At 47.4% G+C, this 13,791-nt stretch overlaps 2 protein-coding genes across 3 annotated transcripts in view; one reads left to right on the top strand and one right to left on the bottom strand.

Moving 5' to 3' along the window:
* Positions 1-7,918: 7,918 nt before the first annotated feature.
* On the bottom strand, positions 7,919-13,206 carry LOC142950714 (butyrophilin subfamily 1 member A1-like). Of its 2 annotated transcripts, none has more exons than XM_076092290.1 (5): positions 13,101-13,206; positions 10,131-10,270; positions 9,613-9,948; positions 8,322-8,603; positions 7,919-8,235 (listed from the first exon to the last, which is right to left on the bottom strand). In XM_076092290.1, the coding sequence occupies exons 2-5, from the start codon at positions 10,222-10,224 to the stop codon at positions 8,195-8,197; spliced, it is 753 nt and encodes a 250-aa protein (XP_075948405.1). In that variant the 5' UTR covers positions 10,225-10,270; positions 13,101-13,206; the 3' UTR covers positions 7,919-8,194. The 2 variants fall into 2 exon arrangements, with proteins under 2 accessions (XP_075948405.1, XP_075948403.1); XM_076092288.1 differs by lacking the exon at positions 13,101-13,206 and adding an exon at positions 12,459-12,641.
* LOC142950594 (C-type mannose receptor 2-like) overlaps positions 12,770-13,791 on the top strand; it is a 15,781-nt gene continuing 14,759 nt past the window's right edge. Inside the window, exon 1 of the mRNA XM_076092156.1 lies at positions 12,770-13,743. The gene's annotated coding sequence lies outside the window, so the exon portion shown is untranslated. The remainder of the gene's footprint in view (positions 13,744-13,791) is intronic.

A 13,791-nucleotide genomic window follows, 5' to 3' on the forward strand; every position in this document is an offset into this window, starting at 1 on the left:
GAATACTAATTCACACTTTGCATGTTTTGAGTAATTAATAGAAGTTTTAAACCACAGAATAACATGTGGGATGTGTAACTCACCTTTCAGGTCAAGATTTGTGTCATCAACCGAAAAAGAAAAGAAAAATAGAAGTAGCATGAATGCTACATCATCCTCAATGTATATAGAGCTTCCTGTTTGCAAGAGTGTGTCAGCACAAGACGCCAGCCTCCGGTTCTGTGAGTTAAGTGCTAAAATGCCTTTAACCTTTGACCTTCGTGGGGAGAACACTCTGTGGTGCAGAGCCGGCTGACGTTGCCCTGTGCTCTTGTTGCTGCAGGTTGCCGTGTGGATATAAAACATATCAAATTAATACTAACTCATTTCAGAAACTAAAAATTGGAGCGCAGAGCTCCTCCATCAATCAATTCATTTATTTGTTTCGTGAAAATCGTACAAGGTGAAGTTCTAACGTTTAAATGTATTTGTATGGCCCACAATCACACATTTGCCTCGGAGGGCTTTACAATGTACAACATCCTGTGTGGACCCTCACATCAGAAAACAGGAAGAAACGGTCAAGTGTGCAGGCTTCAGTTGAACAGAAAGAGACCAAATGTGAAAGTATTATTCCCAAAGACTGAATGATCACACGGGTGGTGTGAAGGTTTTGTGTTTGAAGCCCCCTGCAATCATTCGATAAGCCCCGCCTCTTTACTCACTGCTGCGTGAATCTGCTATCCACAGAAAATGATCTCAGAAATGAATCCGTAACTTGAGTTGCTGCAAGTTAAGTTTATTTTATGTGAGTCATCAGTTGTAGAAATCACGAGTAATCACTTTTTTTTCATCAAACACTGTGAAGAAGAGCAGCTTTCATTCCTGCAACAACACAGCAGGTGGCGCTCACATGTCAGTCTTGTTTCTTTCTCTGGTTAAATGTAATGCAGTTAAGTTTACTCAGAGTGCATTTTATCTAAGTACATGTGTGTATATGTAGTACTCGTGTATTCTAGTACTCTTTCCATCCCTGGAAAGGTGGTTGCCTGGTGGGTAGAGAAGCAAAATAAGGAAATACGAGCTTCACGTTTACATTCTCATCCGATCAAAATGATTTCCAGGTAATACTGGTCACTAGATAAATCAATGAAATAAGACTCGACCCTGAAACAACTTTATTGTATCAGTGATTAATGAAAAGGGTTAGGGCACAGTCTTTTGTGTTTTCTCACAATCATCAGTGCATTTTCACAATATTACATTTCAGAGGCAGTATTAAGTTGATCGTACAAGTTGAAAGTACCTTCATAATCAGTATCACAACCAGCTTTATTAACCAGCTGTGTGGATAGAAAATACAAGGAATTAGACTTCAATTCTTGGAATCTTTCATTATAAATAGATACTGTGTAGAGAACAAATGATACGGACACAGTTAAACAAAGATATGAAGCTTATTAACTATATGCAAACTCATAACAATGTTCTGTCTGAATAACAAAGACTGATGTTCTCTCTGAAGACACAGAGCTGTGATGTCTGAGCACGAGTTTGACGACATCCTCTAAGGTGCCTATAAAGAGAGTATATGTGCAGAACATACCTGCAGGTAACAAAAGGAAAACATGTTGTACATGTTATTGCATAATGTTTGTTACACCATAATATAAATTCTATAATATGTATTTACAGTTTGTTATTATTAGACCTTACGTGGCAACGTGATGGGGTATAGAAACAGGTTCTTCTTGTGTCTGGCTGTTTTGGTGGATGTTACTTAGTTACAGTGGTGGAACCCTTTTCTAGCATGTAGGGAAGCCTATATGGCACTGCATCGTGTTTTCTCCAATGAAAGGGCATCTAGGAGCGACCGCCAGTAATGCTCAGTAGTCCTAACTGGAGTAATTTGAAACGGTTTATGTCCAGGGTACGAGGGCTGTGCAGTGAGTTTCCTTGCTTGATTTCTTGCTTTGGCAAGTCGGCACCAATAATCTTCTTTGCAGTCCTTGCCTTCCATTTCTGACCAAAGAAAAGGCTCAATGATAGATGTGCAGAACTGTCTCAAGGTCTGATATCGCAGTCCCAGTATAAATGCTCTTCAGTTACCACCAACTCTGTGAAGAAGCCACACATTTCACTTTAACTGCGTGTGGCTATTAGCGCTGTTCTTTGTGAATTAGACTGTTTTTGCAATGAAGCTCATTGTGCACCAAATGTCTGCATAATAACTTATTTCAGGAAGTGCAAATAGCAAAGGAGCAGTGAGACGATATTTGCTCGGCAGCACAACTTGTTTTTTTTGTCAGTTATTTGTGTTCTCAATGTCAATGTTGATGTGTGAATCCAGTGGCATCGACTGCGATGATAGTTCATTTTCTGTTAGCTCTTTGTCAGTTGGCTTGCATGTCATATAAATGTGTCATTTCTTCAGCTGCTGTCTGATCTCTTCCAGACTTTTCAGAAGCTCTACTTCCTGTTCTTACTCTGCCTGAAGTTCTCGTCATGTTGGAGCTGTTTGGTTTTCTGTCCCGGCTGTTTCTGTCATGGTAGTGCGGGGCTGGACCCAAAAGCAAGGACTCGGAGTTGGAGTTTAAACACAATTCTTTTTATTTGCCAGAGAGAGGTGTGGGAGCTGGGCTGGCGTCCTCTGCGGGCTGGTGGCTGGTTGAGGCAGTTCTCCAGGAGAGTTCCGGGGGGGGGGGGGCAGAGAGGCTGTAGCTGGGGGGAAGCACAAGGTTACAGACGGGAAAGAAATACAAGTCCAAGAGGCCGTAGCTGTCGTTCACGGAGAGAGAACAAACGATCTGGCGAGGAGTTGAGGGAGAGCTGAGTAGATATACTGTGGGAGCTTGATTAGGGAATGAGTTCCATGTGTGTGAGTTGATTGGCAGCAGGAGGGGGAAAGGAAGGCCACGCCCAGGCAGACACACCTGGGACCATGACAGTACCCCCCCCTCAACGGGAGCCTCCGGGCGACCCGCCGGGCTTGTCAGGATGGGTCCGGTGGAACTCCCGGACGAACTCAGGATCCAGGATGAAGGACCGAGGTACCCATTGCCGCTCCTCCGGGCCATATCCCTCCCAGTCCACCAGGTACTGGTACCCTCTGCCCCGACGACGTACGTCCAAGATCCGTCGAACAGAGAAGGCTGGGTGGTTGTCGACCACCCGGGTGGGAGGTGGGGGATCGGAAGGAGGGCAAAGAGGGCTGGAAGAAACTGGTTTTAATTGCGAGACATGAAACGTGGGGTGGATCTTCATAGTGTGAGGTAGTTTTAGCCTGAGAGCAGTTGGGTTGATTATCCGTTCTATGACAAAAGGGCCAATGTAACGGGGTGACAGTTTCCTAGAGTCGGTCTTCAGCGGGATATTTTTGGAAGAAAGCCAAACACTCTGACCTGGTTGGTATGCTGGGGCAGGGGTCCGGCGACGGTTAGCAATGCGCCGGTTGCTGTCGGCAGAGCGGAGTAGGGCTTCGCGGGTGTCTCTCCAGACCTTCCGGCAGCGGCGGAGGTGCATCTGCACCGATGGGACAGCCAACTCGCACTCCTGGGAGGGAAACAGAGGTGGCTGATAGCCCACAGAAGATTCAAACGGAGACAAACCCGTGGCAGCACTGGTCAGCGAGTTGTGGGCGTACTCCACCCATGCCAGTTGCGAGCTCCAGGTGGTGGAATTGGTGGCGGTTACACACCGTAGAGCAGCCTCAAGGTCCTGGTTAGCCCTCTCCGACTGGCCATTGGTTTGCGGGTGAAAACCGGAGGAAAGACTGACCGTTGCGCCAAGAGCACGGCAGAATAACCTCCATACCTGTGAGATGAACTGTGGGCCACGGTCAGAGACTATGTCCAGAGGAATGCCATGGAGGCGGAAAACATGGCTCACTAAAACGTCGGCGGTCTCACGGGCAGTGGGCAGCTTAGGAAGGGCCACAAAATGAACAGCTTTAGAAAAACGGTCGACGATGGTGAGTATGACTGTTACCTTGAGACGGGGGTAGACCGGTTACAAAGTCTAGAGCAATGTGGGACCAGGGACGGCTAGGAACGGGAAGTGGACGTAGTAACCCAGCCGGCGGACGATGGGAGGTCTTCCTTCGTGCACAGACCGTGCATGCAGCAACATAGGCCCGGGTGTCTGCTTCCATGGATGGCCACCAGAAATGTCGCTTCAGGAGGGACAGGGTACGGTTCATCCCTGGATGGCAGGCAAAACGGGAAGTGTGCACCCACTGGAGAACCTGAGACCGGACAGAGTTAGGGACAAACAAACAGTTTGGGGGGCCGTTACCTGGGTCTGGCTGTGTCCGTTGAGCCTCCCTGACCATGGATTCGATCTCCCAAGTAACTGCCGCTACCACACAGGTAGGAGGAAGGATGGAGTCTTGGCTGGGTAGAGAATCCACCGAGACATAAAGGCGAGAGAGGGCATCAGGTTTCGTATTTCTAGAGCCGGGCCGATAGGTGAGGGTAAAATTAAAGCGGCCAAAAAACAATGCCCAGCGGGCTTGACGGGAGTTGAGGCGTTTGGCCGACTGGATATACGCCAAGTTCTTGTGGTCGGTCCAAACCACAAAAGGTTGCTCTACTCCTTCCAGCCAGTGCCTCCACTCCTCCAACGCAAGCTTGACTGCGAGTAACTCTCTGTTGCCAACGTCATAGTTGCGCTCGGCTGGGGAGAGGCGATGGGAGAAAAAGGCACAGGGATGGAGTTTCTGGTCGGAGGTAGAGCGTTGCGAAAGGATTGCCCCCACTCCACTGTCTGAAGCATCCACCTCCACAATGAATTGACGAGAGGAATCGGGCTGAATCAGGATGGGGGCTGAGGTGAAGCTACCCTTTAGGTCATTGAAGGCAGACTCCGCCTCAGGGGTCCAAGCGAAGGGGATGGAGGTGGACGTGAGTCTGGTTAGAGGTGCTGCCACCCTGCTGTAGTCTCTGATGAATCTGCGATAGAAATTTGCGAAGCCCAGAAAGCGCTGTAGCTGCTTTCGGTTGGAGGGTCGGGGCCACTCCGTCACTGCCTTGATCTTGTCTGGGTCGGCCCTTACCCTCCCACTCTCAATGATGTAACCCAGAAAGCCGACTGAACCAGCATGGAACTCGCATTTCTCTGCTTTGACGAAGAGCCGGTTCTCCAACAGTCTCTGAAGGACCTGGCGGACATGGGAGACATGGTCGGACATGTTCTGGGAGAAAATAAGGATGTCGTCCAAGTACACAAAGACAAAACGATGGAGGAAGTCTCTTAGCACATCATTAACCAAGGCTTGAAAAACAGCGGGAGCGTTAGTGAGGCCGAAAGGCATTACCAGATACTCAAAATGTCCGAGTGGAGTGTTGAAGCCGGTCTTCCATTCGTCCCCTTCCCTGATTCTGACCAGATGGTAGGCATTCCTGAGGTCCAGCTTCGTGAAAACCGTAGCACCCTGAAGAGGCTCAAAAGCAGAGTTTATTAGGGGTAAGGGGTACTTGTTCTTTATTGTAATATTGTTTAATCCACGAAAATCAATACAGGGTCGCAAAGAGTGGTCCTTTTTGGAAACAAAAAAGAATCCAGCTCCGACAGGGGATGAGGATGGTCTGACTATGCCAGCTGCCAACGACTCCTTGATGTATTTCTCCATGGCCTCCCTCTCAGGACGGGACAGGTTATAAAGCCGACTAGACGGGAGAGGAGCGCCCGGGAGAAGATCTATGGCACAGTCGTAAGGGCGGTGAGGAGGCAAGGAGAGGGCTAAGTCCTTACTGAACACAGTCCCAAGATCGTGATACTCCGCTGGGATGGCGGACAGGTCAGGAGGCTGAGGGCTCGGTGGTGATGTGGTGACCTCTGCAGGGGGCAGTGCTGACTGCAAGCAGGCAGAGAGACAAAAGGGGCTCCAGCTAAGGACTCTCCCTGCCGACCAGTCGATGTGTGGGTTGTGCAACCTTAACCAGGGATGGCCCAAGACTAGCGGCGAGTTAGGGGAAGAAATTATGTTGAGCCGAATAATCTCACTATGGTTACCAGACAGGACAAGGGACAAAGGGACTGAATGATGGGTAACTTGCGCAAACGGCTTGCCATCTAAAGCAGTTGCCAAGAGGGGGGACTGTAATCGTTCTAAGGGAAAACCAGCCTGGATGGCCACATCTCTATCTAAGAAACTATCCTCAGCGCCAGAGTCGACCAAGGCTAGGAGGGGCAAGGATAGTTGTTTGTGACAAAGAGTGGTTTGAATCAGCAACCTAGATGGGAGTGACTGGCTCGGGGAGCTGGACTCTGAACTAGACAGGGAACTAGACGGGGAACTGGGTTGGCTCGCCAGAACCCCCACTACTACTGGCGAGCCCTGTCTTTTGGGCGGACTGGGCAGAGAGCAACGAAGTGACCGGACTGGCCGCAGTACAGGCACTCACCCACCCTCATCCTGCGCAACCGTTCAGCAGGAGAAAGATGAGCCCGGCCCAGCTGCATGGGCTCCTCGCCAGGAGGAGCAGGGTCTGGAGGCGTGGAGGGATGAGCCGGCATGGGGTACTGAACCGGGATGGGGGGGTTGCACTCCCCAGTTAGCTTGAGGTGGTGACGAGTGGGAGCTGGCAAACTGACTGGGACGGCTGGCCCTCTCCTTGTGTCGCTCACGCAGGCGGTTATCGAGCCGGATAGCTAGGGAAACCAGAGAATCAAAGTCTACAGGTTCATCACGAGAAGCCAGTTCATCCTTTAGGTGTTCGCTGAGCCCATTCAAAAACGCCCCTCGCAAGGCCTCATCGTTCCATCTGGAATCCGCTGCGAGTGTTCTAAACTCCACAGAGTAATCAGCCGCACTTCTGGGGCCCTGGCGAAGGTTAAGCAAGCGTCTAGCCGCATTACCAACGTGGTCCGGGTGGTCGAAAACCCCCTTCATCCTGCAAATGAAGTCTTCATAGGAAAGGGCTGTAACTGCCAGATTAGAATTAACGGCTTCTGCCCAGGCTAAAGCCCTTCCTCTCAACAGTCCCAAAATATAGCGTACCTTGGAAACATCGGAGGGGAAGGTCAATGGCCGCTGGCTAAAAACCAGAGAACACTGGAGAAGAAAACCTCGGCACCTACCCAGGTCTCCGGAGAAGGGTTCAGGGTCCGGAGCATAGGACTCTCTAAATGGAGTGGGTACTTCCGGGAGCAGAGCTGGAGAGGGCTGGAGGCCGGGCTGTGCAGGATCAGCTGAGGGAGGCAACCGAGAGGTTAACAGAGACACTTTCCTTGTTAATTCTGCGATTTGGTCTACCATTGCCCGGTCGTTGTCAAATAGGGTGTGGAGATACGCTTGATGTTGTCCGAGTAAGGCTCCTTGGCTGGAAAGCGCCGTCGAGACGGTGGGCTCCTGCACCGGTTCTGCTGGGTCCACTGCTGGGTCCACTTGGCCAGATCGTTCTGTCCTGGTAGTGCGGGGCTGGACCCAAAAGCAAGGACTCGGAGTTGGAGTTTAAACACAATTCTTTTTATTTGCCAGAGAGAGGTGTGGGAGCTGGGCTGGCGTCCTCTGCGGGCTGGTGGCTGGTTGAGGCAGTTCTCCAGGAGAGTTCCGGGGGGGGGGCAGAGAGGCTGTAGCTGGGGGGAAGCACAAGGTTACAGACGGGAAAGAAATACAAGTCCAAGAGGCCGTAGCTGTCGTTCACGGAGAGAGAACAAACGATCTGGCGAGGAGTTGAGGGAGAGCTGAGTAGATATACTGTGGGAGCTTGATTAGGGAATGAGTTCCATGTGTGTGAGTTGATTGGCAGCAGGAGGGGGAAAGGAAGGCCACGCCCAGGCAGACACACCTGGGACCATGACAGTTTCTTGCTGGTTTTCTGTGTCTTTTGTATGAAGACAGACCGCCTCTCACCTAACCAACAAAACAGGCAATTGATCAGTTACTTCATCTTCATTGTTGAAGGAAACCAGTGCTGCCATTTGTCTTTAGGCGCCAATCTCTCAGAGAATATTTAGCCCGGTTTGCAGTTAGCTATAGCATTGGTTTTAAAGTCACATTGCTTGTCTGTAAGTCACGTAATGCCTCGACCCTCGGCCCCTCTATCTTCAGGAATATGTCCCCTATGTGTATCTCGTCCATGTGAAACCTGGCTAAACAGCAGTTATCCATTACACTGATGGAATGGAAGAAATAGTGACAGTATCTTGAAGCAAAATGTTACCCTATTCTCCATTTATGTATTGTGAATCCAGCACCCAGAACGACACCGAGTCAGCCTGGAGCCAAGATAACTTTCACCCACTGGGACAGGACTGTGAAGATATCAATTGAAATGATAAATTACACAACAACATTGCATTCATATTAAGCATATGTTGCATGTATTAATGGTTTCTACCTGGAACAGTGATGTGAGTCTCTCTGGTCTGGTTGATGGTCCTCTGTTGGACTCTACAGGTGAAGCTGTTGCTGTGTCTCTTCTCCACAGTCACTCTGCTGCTGACAGTATAGAGGTCATCAGGACCTCTCACTGTCTCTGTAGGTCCAGCATAGAGGAGGTTTCCCTCACCGTCCAGCCACAACACCTCAGGCTCTGGATACCAGCCTCTAGACTCACACTGTAACACCACTTTGCAGCTGGATGTGTATATTGTACTGATAGCAGGCGAGGAGACAGCACCTTTAAATAAAAGAGAGGAGATATGACTTTGTTTGCAATAACATGTAGTCAAGGCGGCTGTAGGGTTAGGGTTGATGGTTACTGATGTCTGTCTGATACAAGTTAACGTTATATGTGGCCTAGTTTCTTACACCGAGGAGACTGCAGTATGTGTCCTGTGTGACTACTTGCCTTATGTCATATACCTAACTGAAGAACAAATGTGATTTTAACCCAAACCGCCATCTTTTCCGAACCTAACCCAAGTGGCGCCATTGGTTCCTGACCGAGCGTCTGTAAACGGGTTGACTAGAGGTCCTCGTTGGCAGATTTTGTACGGTTTTGTTGAAAGATCGTAGACAAATATTAAAGTATAACTATTATAACCTAGGAGCAGGCAAATGCAACCAGAGTCACACAGAGAGAATGAAAACCCAACTTACACTCAATATGTACAGCTCACAGGCTGTCAAACCAACCTCTCTGAAACTAACGAGGAAGAAGGTTATAATGCCCCCCTAACCCCCAGAAATAGGCGACCTCAGACTCCTCACACTTCACCTCGTAGGAGAAATAGATCAGAATCTCCGAGTCGAGGCTAGACACCCCACGGCCAACTCATAATTCCCCCGATCAGACGCGGTATGCAGAGGACCCTAGTGCAGATACAACGCAGTACTTGCAACCCCCTCTCCCACACTCTCTAGCTCCGGCCCCAGACAGCAGGCCCCACAGAACCGTAATCTGGGAGGGACAGCTGCCAGCACAAAATATGATAGGCAGGCCAAAAAACTGCAGAAGTAAAGCCCAAACTTTGAAACATTATGACCTACATGTATGGCCAGCAGGGCCACCTGTGTGGCAAACTAATGAAGGAGAGCCGTTCACTCCCCTCACAGACAGAGATTCTGAGGAACCCGCAAACCCCCCAGAACCTGAACCAGTGCCTGAAGCAGTTAAGCCCCCAGAACCTGAACCAGAGACTGGGGCTACAGTAAAATCTATATCGTATTAATCAAAGATTACTTACCAACGACGAGCATGATAAAAGCGGGTGGACCCAGTGAGGGAACGAGGCATCTGTACGTTCCCTCATCTGACACTCTCACTTTGGAGAGTTTCAGTGAAACGTCTCCGTGCTGCAGTTTGTTGATGAATGTTCTTCCTCTGAATGACGGCTGTTTGTGAGCTACGTATTCTTGACGGTTTGCCCTCACATGTATAAACCCAGGGCTCAGGTCGGGTCTTGCCCACTCCAACCTCATGCCAGAAACATTCATGGCAGGTTCCAGGCGGCACGGCAAAATGACGTCATCACCAACTGTGGCCAGTATTTGCTGAGATGGACCGATCACCTGAAGTTGACCTGAGGAGAAACAGAACTGTGGCTTAATTCCGGTACTCCCCACTTCCTTTTTACACTTCACGATAACATAAGCAGCTGAAACTCAGAATCTGTTGAGTATCAATCAATTTGGATGCAAATCTTTGAAGTTAAAAGTTGATTTGTGTCCTTTGACTTCTAAAGCACAGAGTGGTTTTATTCACGTGTTGCACCACAGTGACCTCCGTGTGGCTGTGACAGGAGAAGGAAGACGATCAGGGGACGAAAAAGCGGAACTGTGAAGTCACTGAAGGCCATGATTGAGCTGCATCAACAGATTCAGCAGATTCAGCATCCCATAATCCTGAAAATGAACACAAAGTTGTAAAATGGAAGAAAATGATTATCCGGGTTGTGTTCATGATAGTTACAAAGATTTGCTTGAAAGTAAAGAAATCTTGTGACACTATAAACATTAAGCTTCGGGCCGTGCTGAATCACTTTGTGAGGGAAAGTTATGTGTTGCTCTGCTTCTCAGGTTCATTGCTCTCTTCCTCTCGCAGTCAAATATAGCTATTTTATAATTTAATAATTTGTATCTCATTGCACAGCTACTGTCTTCCTCAGTTGCTCTGCTTCCAGTGCAGCTTGTTTTCAGGAGAGCTTTTATCCAATCAGATTTCACCTCTGTGTCTCGAGGTAAAAAGAAATCTGCCCGAGGCCTCCTGAATTACAAGTGAATCCCTTTGCAGTTGAAGTGAATGGGGACGATATTGTTGATTGTCATAGTCTTCAACCAATCAGATCTTTAGTTTGACATGTTGGGCGTATTCTTTGACGTGTCAGAGCTTCTGTGTGGCCTACAACTACGTCAGCATTAACGTGCAGCTTGATTGGTCAGTGGGCTAGCGTGACTGTTGTGAAAAACCTGAGGTGGCTAACCAAGGCAGCAACAAGACACCATAGCACGGCAGGACACTTACAAGCTACGGTGCTTTAGAGAACTTTAGCTGAGACCCGAGTGGATCTACAACCCAACGAACATGTTCACAGGAGGACCTCTGACTGGAACTGAACCGCACCGATGTTCTGTACAACCGCGTCATTGAACTCTTTGTTATCAAAGAAAGGAGGATGGACTTTGTCTTTAAGTGAACAGCAGCTTTGGTAAGTGAAGTGCTTTTGTGTTTTTACATCTGCAGTAGCGTTACTACTGTGTTCATCTGTCTATGGTGTTGTTTTTATGATATGGTTAATATTTTTCCCTCTGATGTGAATAATATCTGAATGGTTCGTGCTCTTCAGTGTGCGGTGGAATACGTGTGTTAGCGCTGCAGTGTTGCTGGATTGATTTGTTGCTTTGTTGTCATATAAATATATGTGACTGGTTCTTGTGAGTTTGTTCTTGTTATTGTGTTAATTACGTTGATTTTGACTAAATGCATTGTCTGTTAATGACGAAGCATCCCGTCATGCGCGTACTCATGTATCTGCACTCTGCAGTTAGTGTATTTGTAGGTGTTGAGCTTCATCTAACATTTTATTTCACTTGTCAAATGTTGCAGTGTTATGTGAATATGAGGTGTTTACACGAAACAAATAATAACCTGCAGCTGTGGTGTCATAATGTGTCACAGTTCAGCTCCACACCCTCCTCACTCGACTTGTCAGCCACTCCCTCCTCATCAGTCTAACTCCCTTCACCTGTTCACTCACTTGCCTCTGATCACTGATCGAGCCCCTATATAGACTCCTGCCTCTCAGAAGCTCATTGCCAGATTGTTCTTTGCTATTGAATGCCAGACTTTCCAGCGCTTCGACCCTTCCTGCCCCTGAGCTACCCGTCCCGCCTGACTCCCGGTGAACTCACCAGCCTTCTGTTCCTGACCTGGATTCATTCTGCTGGCTGTTTCTGTTGCTCTGCCAGAGACTTTGCTGTAACACTCTGTACCTGTTAAGTTTATAATACAAGCCAACGGTTCCTGGAATCTTGTGTCCATACACAATCCGTTACATAATGATGTTATTAAGAGGTGGTTCTACTGTAGTAGGACAGCACTGAAGGCCCAGGTATACAACACACGGCCCTCCACTGGTAACACATATTGTTGTAACATTCCGTGATCACACGATCTCTTGTGATCTGATCAAATCAAACTTCATTACATGTTTCTGCTTCTGGTAAATCTCAACAGGGACACACATTTTCGCTCTGAAACCTTTCCAGGACGACATTACGGTAAAAAACGAAAGTTGGGTTCAGGCAACGAAAACAATTAGTTAGGTTTCATAAAAACATCATTTCATCATTATAAGAACAGAAAAGGATTCAAGTAGAAATACAATACGTCAGAAAGTTGAACCTGTAGTTGCGTGACTTTAAAACAAGAAGATTTCTGCCTTTCAAATGAAAACAAGTTTAGTTTTTGTTTTCTGAACATGTCATACCAGGTAAGTCAGAAATAACACTACGTACAGAGCCACTAAAGGTCACCGTTGTTTCTCTCAACTACTTCAGTGATCCTTGATGAGGTCTTGTTGCTGCACCAAACCTGACAAGCTCACTGCAGCAACAAGACCTCAGGAATACGTTGCTGCATATCAATGGTTCATAGTGAACAATGTTTAGTTTGAATCATCAGCATGCTTGATCTTGTCTTCAACAAAGTATCCAGAGAGCTAACAAGACGCCTTCGATGTGAACTACTGTTGCTGTGTGTTCTACAACATGACTTGCTGATGGCTATCGATTAACCAACAGCTCGGTATCTCACTGCCACAGAGCGTTACAGAGAAGTAGAAGATTGTGAAAATAACTTCAACAGAGAAGTTGAGGTATGATTTCATCAGTTATCATTTTATCTCCAGCACCGTCACTGTATCAGCTTTGGGTCGTTCAAGGTTCCTCAGTACAAACTGCCCCTCATATAACTGCGACGTGAAACAACGATGACTTTATGAAAAGACGTCTTTTTATAAAGTATCTGAAGATTCAGTTATGATATCACACTTCTATGATTCTGCTGTGCTAAGTCTGCTCTGTAGGCCTGATGATACAAACATGTGTCTTCCAGATGTGAAGGAGTTTGTTGATTGATGCAACAAACTCTCCTCATTTTAAACGTACAACAAAACATGAGAGTATTTTTGATCCCAAAGAAGTTTGTGATCACAGTCCAGTGGTTATACATTACCAGCCATGTACACAAGTCCTGTCCTCTAAGTACTTGTTGTCCACATTGATAGTACTTTACTGGAGGATGCATGTAGACTGGGTAAGTTTGAGTTCAGTCAGGCTGTTGTGGAGAGTGTAATCAGATATGGAATGACCACATATATAAGTCAGAGTTATCACATTTGATTCAGACTGCGGTGAAAGTCATCGGCAAAAAGACTACAAACCATTGATGCCTCAAGGTGTGTGTGTGTGTCATTGTACAGCTTTATTCTTTGCCGTTTATTTTATTTTGTTTGCATGTCTTGGATGCCCACGTCTTTCCCATGGGGACAATAAAGTGTCTATCCATCTATCCGTCTGTCCATTTGTGTGTTGCAACACTCCTCCGGTTTGACCCATATGTGTTGTGAAATTGGAAAAAGTTTTTTTCTGAATTTGCTCGTGTTTTGTTTATCTGTGATGTGCCGGCCACCATACGAACTTCTCCATTTCTCTTTATCTGAATAACTAAGAAATATTGTTCTGTGTATGACAACAGTCCCACATCTGTCCTCAGTTCCGTCTTTGTGAGAGATGGTAAGATAAGGGTCTTTATTTAAGTCTTCCTCTTGTTCTGCACCTCATCACAGGACGGCTGAAGCTACAGACATCAGTATCAGGTTTGCTGCAAACTTTCTCATCATCTTTTGACTTCACTGTTCTGACAG

The sequence above is a fragment of the Anarhichas minor genome, unplaced genomic scaffold (genome assembly GCF_050575085.1).
Source record: "Anarhichas minor isolate MPS153535 unplaced genomic scaffold, ASM5057508v1 ptg000016l, whole genome shotgun sequence".
Taxonomy (NCBI): Eukaryota; Metazoa; Chordata; class Actinopteri; order Perciformes; family Anarhichadidae; genus Anarhichas; species Anarhichas minor.